An 18,852-nucleotide genomic window follows, 5' to 3' on the forward strand; every position below is an offset into this window, starting at 1 on the left:
ATTTATTTAGAATACATCACTAAGGGGCCCATTGGGTGGCTCAGTTGGTTAAGCATCTGCCTTTGGCTCGGGTCATGATTCCAGGGTCCTTGATCAAGTCCCACACTGGGGCTCCCTATGCTTCTCCCTCTGCTGCCCCCGCTGTTTATACACTCACGTGTACTCTCTGTCAAATAAATAATCTTTTAAAAAATAATAAAAAATAAAAAGAAATTTAAAAAATCACTAGGGGTGCCTGGTGGCTCAGTCAGTAGAGCATGCGACTCTTGATCTAGGGGTTGTGAGTTCAAGCCCCACTTTGGCGTGGAGATTACTTAAAAATTAAATTAAAAAAAAAAAAGTAAAAAATAGAATACATTACTAAAAATAAGCCATGGTTTCTCCTTTAAGAATTATTAGGGTAAGAGGAACCTGGGTGGCTCAGTTGTTAAGTGCCTGCTTAGGCTCAGGGCATGATCCCAGGGTCCTAGGATTGAACCTTGCATTGGGGCCTCTGCTCTGCAGGAAGCCTGCTTCTCCTTCTCCCACTCCCCATGCTTATGATCTCTCTCTCTTGATGTGTCTCTCTCTGCCAAATAAATAAAATCTTAAAAAAAAAAAAAATATTAGGGTAAGAGTAATGAGATAACTTTATAGAATAATCTAAATAAGTTCCTGCCAGAACAAAGAAGGATGGTCTAGATGAATTCTAATTATTCTTGCCAGGTATAACCTTAAAACACAAATTTGGTCTGTTTAGTTTGTTCAAAGTCACAATGCTTATGTCTTTAAAATGGAACACCAAGAAATTAACAAAGCATAATGATCTCAAATAAAAAAGCTGATTGACTCATATTTATCTTTATTTCCCAAGATCACTCCCCCACAAAAAATTCTAAGCAACACAACACATGATCAGTACTTAGCACCTGGCATTTTACAACCTGACAAATTATATTTCTTAAATGAAAAGTTAGTCACATCATAGGTTAATCTCAAGTTTTAGTATACTCCTATTATGATCAAGAATAGCAATATACATATGGCATGGTATGCAAATACTGCTATGACATTTCCTTACTATTTATACCTGCAGTCTGTTGCTTTAGGAGGCAAAATATAAGGAAAAAGTAGTTCGGTAAGTTTCCTTAAATAGTGTAATTCATCTCTTCGACTCCTCAAAGCCACGTGAAGCTCTGGACCATATTCTTCTAAAGCAGCTTGCTGTAAAAACTCTGTATTTTCTACTATAAATAGAGATAAAAAATAAATATTGAAAGAAGTTAAGCAACATTAAATAACTTCAGCCATTTCTACTAACAAACAGAAAACCATTTATACAGTTGTTCCTTTCCTAGCCCTCCTTTCTTTCCAATATGTATTCTACTGGGAAATTTTTCACAAAAAGGATATAAAAAGAATAATTTTCTTCCTTACCATAAGTCTTTCAATTTTGCAAAAAAATGATAAAGACCTTTTCTTATGAAAAACAAAGATCTAACTCATACCACTACTTTATAAATGATACTAAACAAAAGCAAGTATTTATTTTAAAAAGTGAAAAAAACTACAAAAAACCTCTAGCACATGCAAAGCTTTTGTTATCAAATGTTATAACTTGTTCATCCTCTGCAAATACACACACACACAAACACACACACAAAACCCTGTTAAAATGCTTTGTTGTCTCTGCTTTCACATCTAAATCATTCAGATAACCTTTTAAAGCACTGGCTTCCTTGGTTAAGTTCTGTGTCTTCTGCTCAGAGTACAGGATATAAGAGAACTGTATAAGGTAGAAGTCCATGAACAGATAAATTACTTAATGAATATTAAGTGATGATAAAACTTATATTAACAGAAAGTTTTCTTAAAAGGCCAAGCACTCAACTAATATTTTAGGAAAGAGTATGTGGCGGGAGTGGGGAGGCAGAGGGGAGCGGCAGAGGGAGAGCATCTTAAGCAGACTCTGTGCTGAGTGTAGAGCCTGACACCAGGCTGGATCTCATAACACTGAGATCAGGGACCTGAGCCGAAATCAAACAGTCGGAGGCTTAACCGACTGAGTCATCCAGGTGTCCAAAACTAATATTTTAACTTAAAGGTAATAGCATTGTCACTTCTTTTTATAGACCTCAAAAAGATAAGGAGGAAAACAAGTCATGCTTTCCCCTATTTGCACTCTGTGCCGAGTTTTAAAATCATGAAGCCTATGAAAGGAATCTTAACTCTAATTCAATGGCATTTGTTTTTTACTATTTTCTTCTATTTTTATCCAAAGAGAATGCAAGCATGTTTACCCGAAAAAAGGCCAATATATGCATTCTAAAATGTGAGTACTAAGAAGGTAAATGAAGGCTATCTGTGCCTGAGATACAAAAGAAGGCCTGGCAAAGACGGATGTAGTTATTACAAGAAATGCATTTTATTTCATCATTATGCATTTATTTACTAAGCATTTTTCTCCAAGAATTTGGAGCACAGGTTTTTAAAAAATGTCTGTCATAGCTGGAATTACCATGAGACTAGGCCATGCTAAATTCCAACTCTACTGGACAAACTGATATGATCTTGAACAAATGATATAATCCCTATGAGCCTCCATTCCCACATCAGTAAATAGTTAAGCAATTATAAACACTAAAAAATCATCATGCAAAATGTATAAGATTGTAACATTCAATGTGATTAAGCATTCACACATAATATATAAATTAAAACACCAGATTGGAATCTATTCAACAACTGTCAGACAAGAGGGTTCTTTGTGGTTCTAGATAATGAGAAAATAAAGAAATCAGGCATAAGATAAAAGAATATAGGGAGGAAAATCTTAATTGGGAACATAAGCAAAATATAGATGCTTGAAAACAGAGCATGGATTAGTCCTCATGAATCATCAGTACATCTATACTGCCTTAAGAGTTAGCATTTATAGACCAAAAAAGGAAAGGTCTCTAGAATCCATGACAAACAGCTATCTTCAGGCTGAAAGACTAGAGAGTAAAGTCCTTCTGCACAATGTGTTACTGAATTTAAATTAAGCCAATGCTTCTAATGTACATACATTCAGTATTTCTAAAGGGCCATGACAGTACACACATAGAAAACATCTTACATAATCCCTATTCTCAAGAGGCAGATTACAGAGAAAATACTCAAAGAATAAAAGGAACATGAATGAAGAGATGAACCTTTAATTACTTTTATGAGTTATGCACAATTATGGGGCCAAAGAATTTAGAAAACAAATCTATATATTAAAGAAATGAAAATTCAAAAATTCAAAAATCTGAAAACCTTCTTTACAAGTCTATCTAATTCACTGTCATAATATTTAGAATACCAAGACCTTCGAATAAAATAAAAGTCCTTCTAATAATCTCAGGCTTTAATTCTATGAATCTTATTACAATGTTATTAATTAATTCGACCTAGCATTTTATGGTGATTTTATAACTAGGAATCATTTTTTGCATTAACAGTAGCAAATCAGCAACCCCTCCCTTGTAAAGACTCAACAATTAATTTCAAACTGGTTTGTGTGTGAGTGTACATATATTATATAATACCACTCTCTTAGAGTAAAATAATTTGGCAATTTTATTAAATTGATTAATTCAACTAAAAATAAAAAGATGTCCCCTTTTACTCATAGCCTGCATTCAAAGTGTTTGTCTTTTTTTTTTTTTTTAAATGAGTGAAGTGATAGTTTATTAAGTGAAGATACCAAAAAAGCATTCAAGAGTGAGAGGGGTCCTGACAGGGTTGCCCTCAAAGTGTTAGCCTTCAGAACAAAGACTATATTAAAAATACTTCTCCCACATAAAAACCTGCCCATAAATATTTACAGCAGCTTTATTCATAACTGCCAAAACTTGGAAGCAAGCAAGATGTCCTTCAATAGGTGAATGGATAAACAAACTGGGGCACATTCATACATTGGAATATAACTGAGCAATAAAAAGAAATGAGTATCAAGCCATGAAAAGACATGAAGAAGCCTTAAATCCATATTTTTAAATAAAAGAAACCAGCCTCAAAAGGCTTCAGTATGATTCCAACTGTATCACATTCTGGAAAAGGCAAAACTGTGCAGATCAATGGTTGCCAGAGGTTCATGAAGGAAAGAGGTAGAGATATCTGTGTGAAACACGGGGGATTTTTCTTTTTTTTTTTTAAGATTTTATTTATTTATTTGTCAGAGAGAGAGAGGGAACACGAGCAGGGGGAGCGGCCAGCAGAGGGAGAAGCAGGCTATGCCGAATCAGTGCCAGGACCCCAGGATCACAAGCTGAGCTGAAGGCAGATACTTAACCAACTGAGCCACCCAGGCAACCCGAAATAGGGTTTTTTAAGGCAATTTTTAAGGCAGTGAAACTATTCAGTAATGGCAGATACATGGCATTATGCATTTGTCAAAACCCATAGAATGTACAATACAAAGAGTAAACCCTAATGAAAACTGTGGACTTTAGTTAACAATATGTATCAGTATTGATGGATCAGTAGTAACAAATGTACCAACTAGTTAAAGATGTTAATGAGGGGGCGCCTGGGTGGCTCAGCCATTAAGCGTCTGCCTTCAGCTAGGGGCTAGGATCATGATCCCAGGGTCCCAGGACAGAGCCTTGTGTCGGGCTTCCTGCTCAGGGGAAGTCTGCTTCTCCTTCTCACACTCCCACTGCTTGTGTTCCCTCTCTCACTGTTTCTCTCTCTGTCAAATAAATAAATAAAACCTTAAAAAAAAAAAAAAGGATGTTATTGGGGAAAAAGATATATGGCCACTCTATACTTTCTGCTCAATTTTTTTTATAAACTTAAAACTGCCCTAAAAAATAAAATTTAGGGTGCCTGGGTGGCTCAGTGGGTTAAAGCCTCTGCCTTCAGCTCAGGTCATGATCTCAGGGTCCTGGGATGAAGTCCCGCATCGGGCTCTCTGCTCAGCAGGGAGCCTGCTTCCCCCGTCTCTGTCTCTACCTGCCTCTCTGCCTACTTGTGATCTCTGTCAAATAAATAAATAAATAAAATCTCTAAAAAATAAAAAAGAAAATAAAGAAAAATGTAGGGCACCTGGGTGGCTCAGTCAGTTAAGCGTCTGCCTTCGCTCAGGTCATGATCCCAGGGTCCTGGGATTGAGCCCATCAGCTCCCTGCTCAGCAGAGACCCTGCTTCTCCCGGGCCCTCTGCCTGCCGCTCTGCCTACTTGTGTTCTCTCTCTAGCTCTCTGTGTCAAATAAATAAATAAAATCTTTAAAATAAATAATTTAAAAAATAAAATTTATTGAGGCTCCTGGCTGGCTAGTCAGTGGATCATGTGACTCTTGATTTCTAGGTTGTGAATTTGAGCCCTATGTTTGGTGTAGAGATTTAAAAATAAAATCTTTAAAAATAGTAATAATAATAATAGGCCGCCTGCGTAGCTCAGTCAGTTAATGTCTGCCTTTGATTCAGGTCACAATCTAAGGGTCCAGGGATCAAGTCCTGCATCAGGTTCCCTACTCATCAGGGAGCCTGCTTCTCTCTCTACCCCTCGCCCCTGCTCATGATCTCTCTCTCACACTGTCTCTCTCTCAAATAAATAAATAAAATCTTTTAAAAATTATAATAATAAATTTACTAATAAAAACCCCCTTCTCCTATTTTTTTTCTGATAGTAAAGTACCCTTGACAAAATGGCTACAAGACAATTGCTATCTTCTAATTTGTTTTTGCCAGTGACAGCACAATATTTTAAGTTTATTTTCAATTTAACAAATTACACATATTCAAACTTCTACTTTTTAACTATAAGTAAAGCTATTTTTAGTTGTTGTAAGATGAAAACAGAAAAAATTTTAAATATAATTTGAAATGCTTCTCACAACTGAGGATTTATTTATACCAAAAACAAATATTTTATTTGTTTTTATTCAACTCTGCCTAGACCATAATTTCCCCAAATGAACCGCTTATATTAACTGATATGATAAGGGAGGGAAAATTAGTTCTGTACTCAAAGGAATTTGGAATGTGGGAAGTTAAAAACTATTTAAATAGTTCAAACCACTTCTTTGCTGCAAGTCTACTCAGAGATTTTCGTACACTGGCATTAACTGGGAATTTCCAGAAGGGGAATATAATGTGTAGTAATTACCAGAAAATATGACCATATGACCAATATGAAAATTTTCATTTCAAAGAGGTTTCAAAATATGAAACCTCTTCTACACAGTTACTACATGGAGTAGTACGCAGCATTAACAAAGAATACCAAAAACACTGGGAAAGCACTCACAAAGAATACCAAATGCAAACATAAGGAAAAATCAGTTTTGCAAAGAACCAAGTATAGAGCACAGAAGAAATTTTTTTTTTAAGATTTTATTTATTCGATAGAAAGAGATCACAAGTAGGCAGAGTGGCAGGCAGAGAGAGCGGGGGAAGCAGGCTCTCTGCCAAGCAGAGAGCCTGATGTGGGGCTCGATCCCAGGACACTGGGATCATGACCTGAGCTGAAGGCAGAGGCTTTAACCCACTGAGCCACCCAGGCGCCCCAAACACATAAGTAATTTTTTTAAAAAATAAAAATTCTGTTTGCTCTAAGAGCAAGAAAAGTCCCAAATGAAGATTTTTTTTTTAAGATTTTATTTATGTATTTGACAGAGACAGAGATCACAAGTAGGCAGAGAGGCAGGCAGAGGAAGGAAAGCAGGCTCCCTGCTGAACAGAGAGCCCGATGTGGGGCTCGATCCCAGGACCCTGAGATCATGACCTGAGCTGAAGGCAGAGGCTTTAACCCACCGAGCCACCCAGGCACCCACCAAATGAAGATTTCATTCATTCAATGAGAAATGAGAAAATGTTTGCTATGTGAAAATCATGACAGTATAAAAGGCCAGGATATTCACGAAAACCTACAAATAGGTGATCCCAGCCAACACGTAATACACAGAGACAAGAGTAAATTAAAATATTTGACTAAGAAGTACTTAAATATAAAATTCAGAGTCTATAATAGAGTCACTAATTTTTTTTTTTTTAGTAGAGAGATAACATGAGAATTGTGGTAGTGTGAAATTAACATGGTAGCAATATATAGGATGGGCTGGAATAGGTCAAAACTGTTGAAATCATTAAGAAGGGAAAGGGAGAAGAGATGTGAGAGATACCTCAGAGGGAGTAATAAAGGCAACAGACTATCATCCAAAAGAAGATGAAAGTCATCAATATTATATCTAAGAGTTAACTAAGTATATTTTAATTTTCATAGATTTCTGAGTTTTCACAATCACTTATACAGTAAACAAAGTACTGAAAAGGATTTTGGGGTAAAGGAATACTTGCACAGCATTTGTGAATATCAGTTAATGCATCAGTAATCATACTTAGGTATTTAAGGTAAAAGTTGGTATATAAAAAAATCACTCAGACTTTGTAGTAGAAAACTTTATTACCTTTCTGACTGGCTTTAACTATCACCTCTATATGCTTCATTGCTGCTTTTAATAGTTTCTTGGTTATAATAGATGGAATATCCACCTAGAAAAATTCAACATTAAAATAAAACTTTTTAAAACAATTAATGAGTTACAATGGCAGGAGCACTAAATTTAAGATACTGGAACACATGATCTTAAAAATTAGAGATATTATTTAAAATCTTTCAAAAATGTAATTAAAAGTGCTTTATATTCTTAGATCATACTAATTGCAACATTAGACAGTTTATCACACTAAAGAAAATATACCTTAATATGCATGCATTATCTATACTAAATTTCTCCACAAAATAGTATCTTTATTCTTGATTTCTTTAATGTGTTTCTTTTAAACACATCGAAAGAAAATTCTCAAGTAATGTATCATCCCTTTGGGGCCATAAGTTTCTGTTTATTAAGGTTACTTAAAAATGAAGAATTTTTTATTCAGCTTACAAGATAAATCTTGGTTTTAAGCTAGATAGAAACATTCTATTTTGGAATAATATTGTATTTCATGATTCCCCACAGACATTTTTCACCTTGAAGGCTGGAAACTGTAGTGACTATGATAGGTTAGTGATGGAGGACTGAAGGCCTATATGTACGCACATAAGAGAGACAAAAAATAACTAAAATTGAATTGCAAATGAAATGAATCACCAAAAAGCATGTTCACTGGACTTCAACCACAAAACTCAACACATTTTCACTTTATCAAAGACATGAAAAAATTGCATCATAGCAAAGTTTTGTGTCAACGTTTCAATTATTTTTAAATTCCATATTAAGCAAGTGGTAGGGAATCACAGGCTTATAAATCTAGTAAGTGTGATGGATCATAAACCCCCAATTTTTAGTGATTTACCAGTAAAACCCAGAGCAGTTTACAGATATCTTTTAGCTATATAAGATCACACATATTCAGTAAGAGAGAATATTTTTGTTGATAATATAATTTGTTGCAAAATAATATTACTCTTCATTTTTCTCTGGCTTCTCGTCCTCAGTGACTATAGGTTGCTGTAATATTTATCAAATAAATAGGATGTTTTCTTTTCAAACATTTGATAAAATCTTGGAGAATACTCATGAAAATTTTCCTTTTTTAAGATCCATTTTAGAGACCTCAGGTCAGAATCAAAATGTTAAAATAATGGGCTCACCACTAAACTTAAAAAAAAAAAAAATGTGTTTTGTTTTCATTATCCCCAAACTGCCAATTTACATTATTTAGGCAACGCTATCAGAGACAGAACACTGTACTAAGAGCAAGATGACCGGGCACAACTGTTGGCCCATCAACTACTACTTCTAACACTTTGACAAAGGTACTTCCTATAAAATGGGTATGATAATGACCTACTTATCTGCTGGGAAAGTGATGCAGATAAAATGAAAAGAAAGGATAGAAAGCTTAACCATCCAGAAAACAGAAGAAAATATTTGCAAATCATATGTATGAACTCTTACAATTCAATAATACATAGACAACCCAGTGAAAAAATAGGCAAATAATTTGAATAGACATTACTCAAAAAAAAAAAAAAAAATACAAATGGCCAATAAGCAAATGAAAAGATGTTCAATATCATAAGTCATCAGGGAAATGCAAATCAAAGCCACAATGATACCACTTCATACCCATTAGGTGTGGTTAGAATAAAAAATGAGATGATAGCTAGTTCTGGCAAGGATATAGAGAAATCAGAACCCTCAAATACTACTGGTGGGAATGTAAAATGGCAGCCACTTTGGAAAAGAGTCTGGCACTTAATCAAAAACTTAAACAGAGTTACCATTTGATTCAACAATTATACTCCTAGGTATATACCCAAGAAAAGTGAAAACACATATCCCTATAACCATCAAAAACACTTGCACACAAATGCTAGGGCAGGATTATCTGTAACAGCCAAAAAGTGGAAATAATCCAAATGTCTATCAACTGATGGATAAATAAACAAAATGTGGCATATCCACACAATGGACTATTATTCAGACATAAAAAAAGAAAGAAGTACTAATACATGCTACAACATAACATGGATGAACTTTGGAAACATTATGCCAAGTCAAAAATAACCAATGAGAACAGGCCACATATTACATGATTCCATTTATATGAAATGTCCAAAATAAATAAATCTATAGAGACAGAGAGTGGATGGGCTAGTGACTAGATCTAAAAGCATGAGAGAATAAGGATTTATGGCTAAAGGGTATGAGGTCTCTTTTTGAGTGATAAAAATGTTATAAAATTGTGGTAATGATTGTGTAAATCCAGGAATATGCTAAAAATCACTGAATCATACATTTTAAATATGTGAACTGTCTGGTATACAAAGCAGACCTCAGTAGAGCTGCTACGAAAAAATACATATAATGCAATCCAAGTATGAAGTACTTTGATTTTAAAATCACTAGGCTATCACAAAGCCTAACAGAGCAGAGCTATTCTACTAAGTAATACCTATAGATAACTTTATTGTAATGAGTCAGCTTTTTGATCAATTTTATTTGACTTCCTCTAAGTTGTAATTTAAGTGGCTTATCATCAATTGATATTTTTTACCGAATCTTTTATTCCAATTTTAAAGTCTATACAGCTGCCTTAGACTTTTATTAAACAATATGATTAATTTTATCCACTTTATTCTATTTACAAAAGAGTAAAACACTCATACAAAAAAAAAAAGGTGAACAGAAAGAAATGCCCAGAAAGAACCAAAAATCAGCATCAACCCACCATAATAGTAAGTTAACAGTGATAAGGTTATGTGTCCTTAATATACATATTAATAAGCTCTAATATGTGATCTTTGTTTTCAATGTGGAAAAACACCACATAAATTCTTTTCCGACCTCTTCCACTTGATTATATAAGAAAAATAATTTCTCATGTAAATAAGTACTATTCTATAAAATGACTTTTCATGGCTGCACAGAATTCTCTAACTGGCATGTACTATATTTTAATGGACAATCTTATCATTAGACATCAGCTTTTTTTCAGTTTTCCTTATTATAAATTATACCACAATGAATCTTTGAGCATACATTTTTATATACATCTCTGATTATTTCTTTAAAACATATTAACAAAAACAAAATTAAATTTGGCAGTATAGACATTTTTAAGTCTTTTAATAGAGATTATCAAACTGCCTTCCAGTGTAAGAATTACACCAATTTGGATTTGTACTTGCTTTGCCTGTTTCCCCACAATCACCATTACTAGACATTATCATTCTTTATCGTTCCCAATCCGACAGGCAAGAGGGTAGCATCTCATCAAAAAACAATGTTTGAAGCAGACAACATATTTTCAGTATTTATTGGTCATTTTTCTATTTTTCTTTTGTGAACTGCTTATTCATATTTTTTCCCTGTCTTTTCTATAGTGGTTGACTATATTGTTAATTTCTCAAAAAAGTATAGAAACATTTAGCAAGATTTATCTTTATTTACTAATTACAGTTATATACCAATTCTATCAAACTGACAAGGCAATATAAAGCATGTGTATCTACAGCCAACACACTGTGACTATATATAGGCAAAGACCCAAACATAAACATAATATGGCTTAAATTTCTTTTTAAAAAGTAGATCATAGTCATCGCCATTTACTCATTAAATTCATCTAACAGGAACATGACTTTTTTTCCTATAGCTGTCTTTTTATTTCTAATTACCACAAGCCAAGATATCTAAGCATTAAAGAAAGTAAAATTTATCAATGAATCAAAAGTGACCCATTCATCTCTTAATCTAAAAAAATTAAAAGTGAAGAAAAAATATAAACAGCACAGGATAAAGTAAAACTAAGATTTTTAAAAATCTCTAGTAATAATAAAACCTCCAATTCCCAAATTTCTCATTATAAATATTTACCTTGTGAATCCTTCGAATTAAGACAGATGCAAAAAACCGTAATGTAATTCTCAGTTCATCAACAAAGGACTCATCATCTGTTACATCCCTTCAATTAAGGAGAAAAGCAAGCATTTAAAAGCTCAGAGAAATACACAGCCTACCCTCCTAGAAACCAAGGAAAGTTTAGAACTTCCTCTTTTTTTCCATTTATGTTTTCTTTGCTTTTTTAACAAATAATATGTTACATTACAGAATAAAAAATAAAAATGTACAAAGAAAAAATAGACATCTCCCATAATTCTAGTACCAAGATATAATCATTATTAACTAAATTGTAGTATATATTTCCCTGTAGACAACTACATGTACAAAGTCATATTTTTACAATACTCCAAACATTTTCTAAGCATTCTCAAAGTAATTTAAAAGAAATAAAACAATAATTTTGGAGGAGTAACAGAATTAATACACAATTTTTAATTAGTTTAAAATATTTATAGTTAATAATATAAACTAATTCTAAAAGGTAAAAAAAAAATGTGTTCTATTTGAGAAAGAAAATTAACTGAAATGCAAACATTTTTAAACAGAAATTTTGACAACCTTTATCTGAGGAACTACTTTTCATTTTCCTGAAGCCATGAGGTTCCTGAAAGAATTAGGACACTTGCCTACTCAAAGCAAGCAAGAAAGGTATATATAATGGTATTATCCTGAACTTAAAGATGGTGCTATTAAGTCCCTTGGCAGAATAACAAAGATAATTGTATTAATCAAGCCTCCCACTATTAACCCCAGGGAAGTGACTATTTCAGCATCAATAACTACACTGAGGAGAAAATACATACCTTATCATTTAGAAATACAGCCAGCTCTTATGAAGAGTTAGGACATGGCGTGGGGGTGGGGGGAGTCTTCACAAGAGGATTCATTTTACAAAAAGACTTACTAACAGCTTTACTTAAATGGCAAATGCCCTATATTTAAGATTAAATCCAACATAAAAATATTAATTTTCATAGCTTTTCAGGAAAATATAATAAAATGGATATTAAGTTTAATACTATAGAGCATCTTGCCTGCTAGCATTTTTTAATGAGAAAATTCAAAATATATAAAATTAGGATAGATGCCTTTAAATATTACATCTATAGGTCATATAGGTGTTAAGTTCAATTATGTAACTAAATACATGATACTTTTTTAAGACAACATTTATTTATTAAATATATATTGTGAATTTCTGATTCTCAAATTAGATTAATTTTTCAGATCTAAACTATTTTCTATATCCTGCAAGGCACAGGGCACTTGTATGTCCATAGCAGATATTAAAAACAAGTTACTTTGGAAAAATCATTAATATTTTAGGAAAATTCTATTAAAATTATCTTTCAATTTAATGAAACATCTGAATATAAACTTTTCCTCTAAATGTACAATTATTTCAAATGTAAAAAGTGCATATAAACTATTAAATCGGGGCACTTGGGTGCCTCAGCCCCCTGGGCACCTGCCTTCAGCTTGGGTCATGGATCTCAAGGTCCTGGGATCGAGGCCTCACACTGGGCTCCCTACTCAGTGAGGAGTCTGCCTCTCTGTATTCCTTTGTCCCTCTCCTCCCATTCCCCACTTGTGCTCTCTGCTCTCTCTCTCAAATAAATGAATGAAATCTTTAAAAAAGAAAAAAAACAAAAACAAAAACCAACAAAGAACCATGAAGTACTTCCCAAATCACTTAAGAATATAAAATAAAATAAAATAAAATAAAATAAAATAAAATAAAATAAAATAAAATAAAAATGAGGTCACTCCATTTAGGAGTGATGAGGAATTCCCTAAGCTAATTTTCTTTCAAAAAGCAGCCAAGGTTTTTCCTTCTTTGCTATCACTAAACTGTTAGTTGATTACGTACATCTATGGTTCTTACTAGGGCCAATCATGCCTCCCAGGTAACATATGGCAATCTCTGAAGATATTTTTGGTGGTCACAAGTAAAAGGATGAGGGGCTGCTACTAGTATCTCATGCAAAAAGGCCAGCAGTTTTGCTAAATATCCCACAATGCACAGGACAGCCCCCCACAACAAAGAATTACTTGGCCTAAAATGTCAATAGTGTCAAAGCTGAGAAATCCAGGCCTACACTGGTAACACTTCATCAGCACACTTAATCGTATTCACTAAAGAAAAAAGGTCTTACAGAGAGAACTTACCTGTACCATGGATAAACAAAGTTTTCCAACACTAATTCAAGAACCTGCATAAAAATTAGTTTTTAAAGAAAAATCAAATTAATTAACTAATTCTAGGAAAATAAACCATATGACCAAGTAATGTATACTACCAAAAATCAATTTTATTATCCCAAATATTGACATCTAGTATCATACTTTCATATGACATATACTGTCAACCTTACATGGTTATTGCGATGATCAAACGGAACATATGAGAAAACACTTTGAAAACCATGAAAGTCTATAAAAAGAAACAATACTATTAGAATGACATATACACATTTCTAAACATTCCCACAATTAAAAAAAAACAACAACAAACTTAAATTGTTCCTGACTCTGAAGTTTCACTGAACTGAAAGTTCTATGGAAAGAAGGAAAATAATAGGTTAGTCTTATGAATTCCTAACTCTCTCTACAAATCAGTATTCCCAGAATAAAATGAAGAAACAAGTAGGTCAGACTTACATAAGGGGTCAAAATTAGCTATCAGTGATTGCTTCTGAAGTGACTAAAAGGGAGTCTGAGGGGGACTTCTGGGGTACTAATAATGTTTTGTTTCTTGATCTGGGTGTTGGTTATACAGATATGTTTACTTTGTGAAAATTTTAGCTGTATATTAAAAATCAGCATATAAGTTATAAATGAAAAAATAACAAAACAAAAGAAATCTGGGTGTTAAAATTTCCATTTCTTAACTCTGGGTGCAGTATTACGTTAATTTTTGAAAAGACTTGCAACAATGGGCAGTAACTTTCTAAAGCAGTTGGGAGGGTATCTAACAAAGGTATCTAACCTGACTGTAGGCTTATATTCCTTCTCTGGCAGTAGCAAGGAAGGTTGTAGATTCTTTAAATATTAAGGCAAGATTTGATTTTGTATTAAAAAAACTAAGCACAAAAAAAAAAAAAGAAAAGAAAAGAAAGAAAAACTAAGCACTTAGTGATACCAGTTGGGAAAGTAAGACACATAGAAACAGGGATATGACACAAAAAGGACACCAGAAAATCTGCTATTAAATACTTGGTCTTACTTTAACCCCCACATCCAATCACCAAATATTATTGATTTTACTACCTACATAGCTCTTTTCTATAGCTCCACTGTTCAGTCCTTATCTTCTCAACCTTATATTGTAGCAAGAGCTTCTAGTCTCCCTCCTTCCAAGCTAGCTCCCATCCATCCTCCAAGAGCTGCCAAAGTAATCTAAAACATGTATCTGAACACCTCAATCCCACGCATAAAACCCTCAATTTATCAAACCACAATATAGCAAAGTAAGAAAAGTGGAGCTACACTGATTTTGAAGGCGAGGGAGAAAGCTTCCTGCTAGCAGCTGTGACCATTTACTTCCTTTTCACTTCTCATTGTATCCTCTGAGTCACATCTGAAAACTCCAGTTACACACTTCAAAAGTCAGTGACTTCTATGATCAATTAAACTCCTTCAGCAAGGCCCTTTAAATCTTTCAATGATCAGATTTCTAAAGAGCCATATAAAAACTGTCTAAGAACTAAGCCAGACCCAGGTTTTAGAGTAAGTTCTACTACCAGCCAGGGATGAACTTGAGAAAATTAAAACCCTCTAAAGCCCAGTTTGGGCACCTACTTTACAGGCTGTATGATTTCAAGAAATAACTTAATTAGTACAGTGCCCAATATTCAGCAAGTAACCAATAAATATTAGCTACATAGTGTCTTCAATGCCCACATCCTTTCTCACATTTTGCCCTTCATCTTACTGAACACCTTATTCAAAGCCTCCCTTTCCTTTCAAAAGCTCTTCCCAAACCCTAATATACCCTTTCCCACACTATCAGTCTGGCAAACTTCTAGTCATATTTTCTGACTGCCCCTCTCAATAGTTAGGCATTTCTTCCTCTGTATTAATAATATACATTGTACATTTCTTCCACTATTGCCAGTATTCACATTACATTGTATTCAACTGTTTATATGTCTATCTCCCCTCCTAGACTCAAGTTCCTAGAAAAAAGGAACCATATCTTATTTCTCCTTTTATTCCTGGGGCCTAGTCCAGTTCCTGCTTATAGTAAGATCTCAAAACATGTTTTTAAATGTTGGAGCTAGTATTTACTGAAAACCAGTATGGGCCAGGCAGTAGGCCAAGAGCGTCATATAAGTTTGTTCGTTCTCTCTTTCTTTCTTTCTTTCGTTCAAAATGAATGAAGTGAGGCGCCTGGGTGGCTCAGTGGGTTAAAGCCTCTGCCTTCGGCTCGGGTCATGATCCCAGGGTCCTGGGATCAAGCCCCACATTGGGCTCGCTGCTCAGCAGGGAGCCTGCTTCCTCCTCTCTCTCTCTCTCTCTCTGCCTGCCTCTGCCTACCTGTGATCGCTATCTGTCAAATATATAAATAAAATCTTTTTCAAAAATAAATAAATAAATAAAATTTTTAAAAAAGAAATTGAATGAAGTGTCAAAGATCCACAAATAATACTCTTGCTAGAGGTCTTATCTTCAACAGACCTCAAATCAGCACTCTGTAACAGAAATGTAATGTGAGCTACATATGTAATCTTTTATTTTCTAGTAGCTATATTTTTAAAAAGTATTAAGAAAACAGGTAAAATTAATTTTATGATATATTTTAATTCAATATATCCAGAATATTATTTCAACATGTCATCAATAAAATGTATTATAGGATATTTTACATTCTTTTTTTTTCTTACTAAATCCTCAAAACCACAACTCAATCTGTGATACATTTCCAAGTGTTTATGAACAGCCACAGCAGCTAGGGGCTACCATATTAGATAGCAAAGTCTTAAATCAAGGAATCCTGAAGTTGAAAATGAAAAAGAAAAAAGAAGAAATTAGAAAAAAAAGAAGTGCCAAGGGGCACCTGGGTGGCTCAGTGGGTTAAGACTCTGCCTTCTGCTCAGGTCATGATCTCAGGGTCCTGGGATTGAGCCCCGCATCAGGCTTTCTGCTCAGCGGGAAGCCTGCTCCCCGCCCCCACCTGCCTCTCTGCCTACTTGTGATCTGTCAAATAATAAAATTAAAAAAAAAAAAAAATGCCAAGAGTTTTGGCATTTATGCAGCATGCTTTTAGCCAAAGGATACAAATTAGGAAAAAAAGATAATGAAGCAGGATTCAGATGCCTAATGCTATTCTTCAATTAATTAGCATTCAATTTAATTCAATATATGTTTATCAACTACTAACAACATATCTGGCACTATACTTGGTGCTGGGAACAACTCAGACCCCATTTACTGCCTTCAAGGACTTAACTCCTTTCTTAGATCAATGGGGAAAACAAGTTTCTAAAAGAAATAACAAAATACATGTTACCAAAAAAGTATATATAAAATGTCACTGTAACAAAGATAAGGGTGAATGCTCTCTATTCCTACACTACAGGGAAACAGTGAAAAGTCTCCCATTCTCTGCTCTACCCTTTAGCAAGTGCCAAAACTGGGATAATTTAGTAGGACATACTTGCTCTGTCTAACTCAGGTATTACCCTACCATAAAGATGACTACTGTTATAAGAATTAAGCAATATCTAGGTAAAACAGTGTTGTCTTTGGCTAAAATGTCCATTTAAATTAGACACAGGATCCAAAAACTTCTATTTTATCACCTGAGTCGCATATTTCATAATAATCAACTACCTAGTTAAGAATTCATTAGGTGGCATATATTAAGATGTTCCATAATTAAATTTCCATTAGTATTTAATATATTCTGCTTGGGCATATTTGGCAGTGTTATTAAATTAATTACCTCTGAGAGAGATGCATCAACCTTGGAAGAAATTTTCAGATCTAGCCATGGCTGGTAGTTTTCAAGTAGTAAGGAAGGCCTAAAGAAAATCATACAATTAAATTGCCTAAAATCCAAAATGGAATTGGAAGGATCAACAAATAAAAAATGTTTAACTTACCTATGTCGTTTACATTTCACTTTACCACAAACAGCACAGCTACGACCTTGAGGAAATAATTCTTGAAGTCCTAACTGCTAAAAAAGGGAAATGAGGAAGGGGAGAGATTTGTCTTAGTTTACATATAATCTTTACTAAAGAGAATCAACTTCGAAAGTTTATTAATGTATAAATTGAAAGAATATTTTTTTAATTATTATCAGTCTGCCATAACACTGAAACCATTCTTTGTAATAACTACTACTGGCTAAACTAAACTGCCAAATAAGAGAGGAAAAAAATAACTGATAAAATGCAATACTTAAGTCAAATTTCTAAGCATATAATTAAGGTCAGTTTTTATGCTCACTTATTAAAAAAAAATTCAATCTATATTTGGAAATGATATTCTACTTCAGACATATAAGAAAAAACTATTTTCTATTTCCCCAAAATGTTAACTTCAATGAAAGGAAAGATATGTGACAACTAGTCATGTTTCTGACCAAATATGTGGCACCACTTTCCCCTGTGCTTTTTCTGATAGAAGTACCAACAAACCTAAAAAGAGGGACTGTATCAACTCAAAGAATTATTAAGCAAGACTTCAAGATATCTACACACTAGTGACTCTGCCTACTAGACACAGATTCAATACAACACCACCCTAATGAAATTTTAAATATACAAATTATTTTGGTTAAGCAAACTACCTGATTATTTGTCTCTTGAAGACATTTAGGAAATTAACAGCGTGGGATAAGTTAATTCAGAGTTCCCTGTGTCTGTGTCTCAGAATCACCTAGAAAGCTCTTAACAAGTACTGATTACAAGGTCCTAACCAAGAACTATTCTATCAAAATCTGATGAGAGAGCCTAGGAATCCTTTTCTTTTTTTTTTAAAAGATTCCCCAGGTGATTCTATTGTATAACCAACTTTGGGAACGTGTTTTAATTTACTGTCCTCATAGTTAATATGCAGTTAGAGGACACTCTATAATTACGGATTCCAACTTTCTGAGAAGTTTGTATTTTCTTTTTATAGCTCGTTGTAGAGCTGTATACCTTAAAAATATACACATATATAAATTTCATTTCTAATTATGTTCTGATGTCTTCCATTATTAAATAATACCAGATGGATTTTTTTTTAAATCATTGCTTTAACATGCTTTCAGTAATAATATCAAACAGCATAGGTAATACATACTACTCTTAAAAATAAGAACACATAAATTTTACCTTGGGTTTGTATTTTATTGTGAAGAATATATTTGGTAAGAGAGAATCCGGTCCCAAAGAGCAATAGAATGTAACAACTCCAGCAACAAATGACCAGAAGATCATTAAAACATGAAGATACCTTAGAAATAAATGAAAATAATTATTATAACCAAAAAAAT

At 33.7% G+C, this 18,852-nt stretch overlaps 1 protein-coding gene across 18 annotated transcripts in view; it reads right to left on the reverse strand.

Annotated features, from left to right (window-relative positions):
- Window positions 1-18,852, reverse strand: part of LOC111147461 (sorting nexin 14) — a 97,372-nt gene that overhangs the window by 47,442 nt on the left and 31,078 nt on the right. For 7 of the 18 annotated variants that reach the window (XM_022503471.1, XM_022503474.1, XM_022503472.1 and 4 more), the window contains exons 6-8: window positions 11,337-11,424; window positions 7,416-7,500; window positions 1,070-1,226 (exon numbers count right to left, since the gene is read on the reverse strand). In XM_022503471.1, the coding sequence (XP_022359179.1) occupies window positions 1,070-1,226; window positions 7,416-7,500; window positions 11,337-11,424 (330 nt within the window). Of the gene's footprint in view, window positions 1-1,069; window positions 1,227-7,415; window positions 7,501-11,336; window positions 11,425-13,532; window positions 13,577-17,310; window positions 17,390-17,470; window positions 17,548-18,691; window positions 18,811-18,852 lie in introns of those variants that run through there. The other 11 variants (XM_022503478.1, XM_022503477.1, XM_022503480.1 and 8 more) reach the window with 9 other exon arrangements.

This window comes from Enhydra lutris, unplaced genomic scaffold (genome assembly GCF_002288905.1).
Source record: "Enhydra lutris kenyoni isolate GAN:26980312 unplaced genomic scaffold, ASM228890v2 scaffoldscaffold17, whole genome shotgun sequence".
Lineage (NCBI taxonomy): Eukaryota > Metazoa > Chordata > Mammalia > Carnivora > Mustelidae > Enhydra > Enhydra lutris.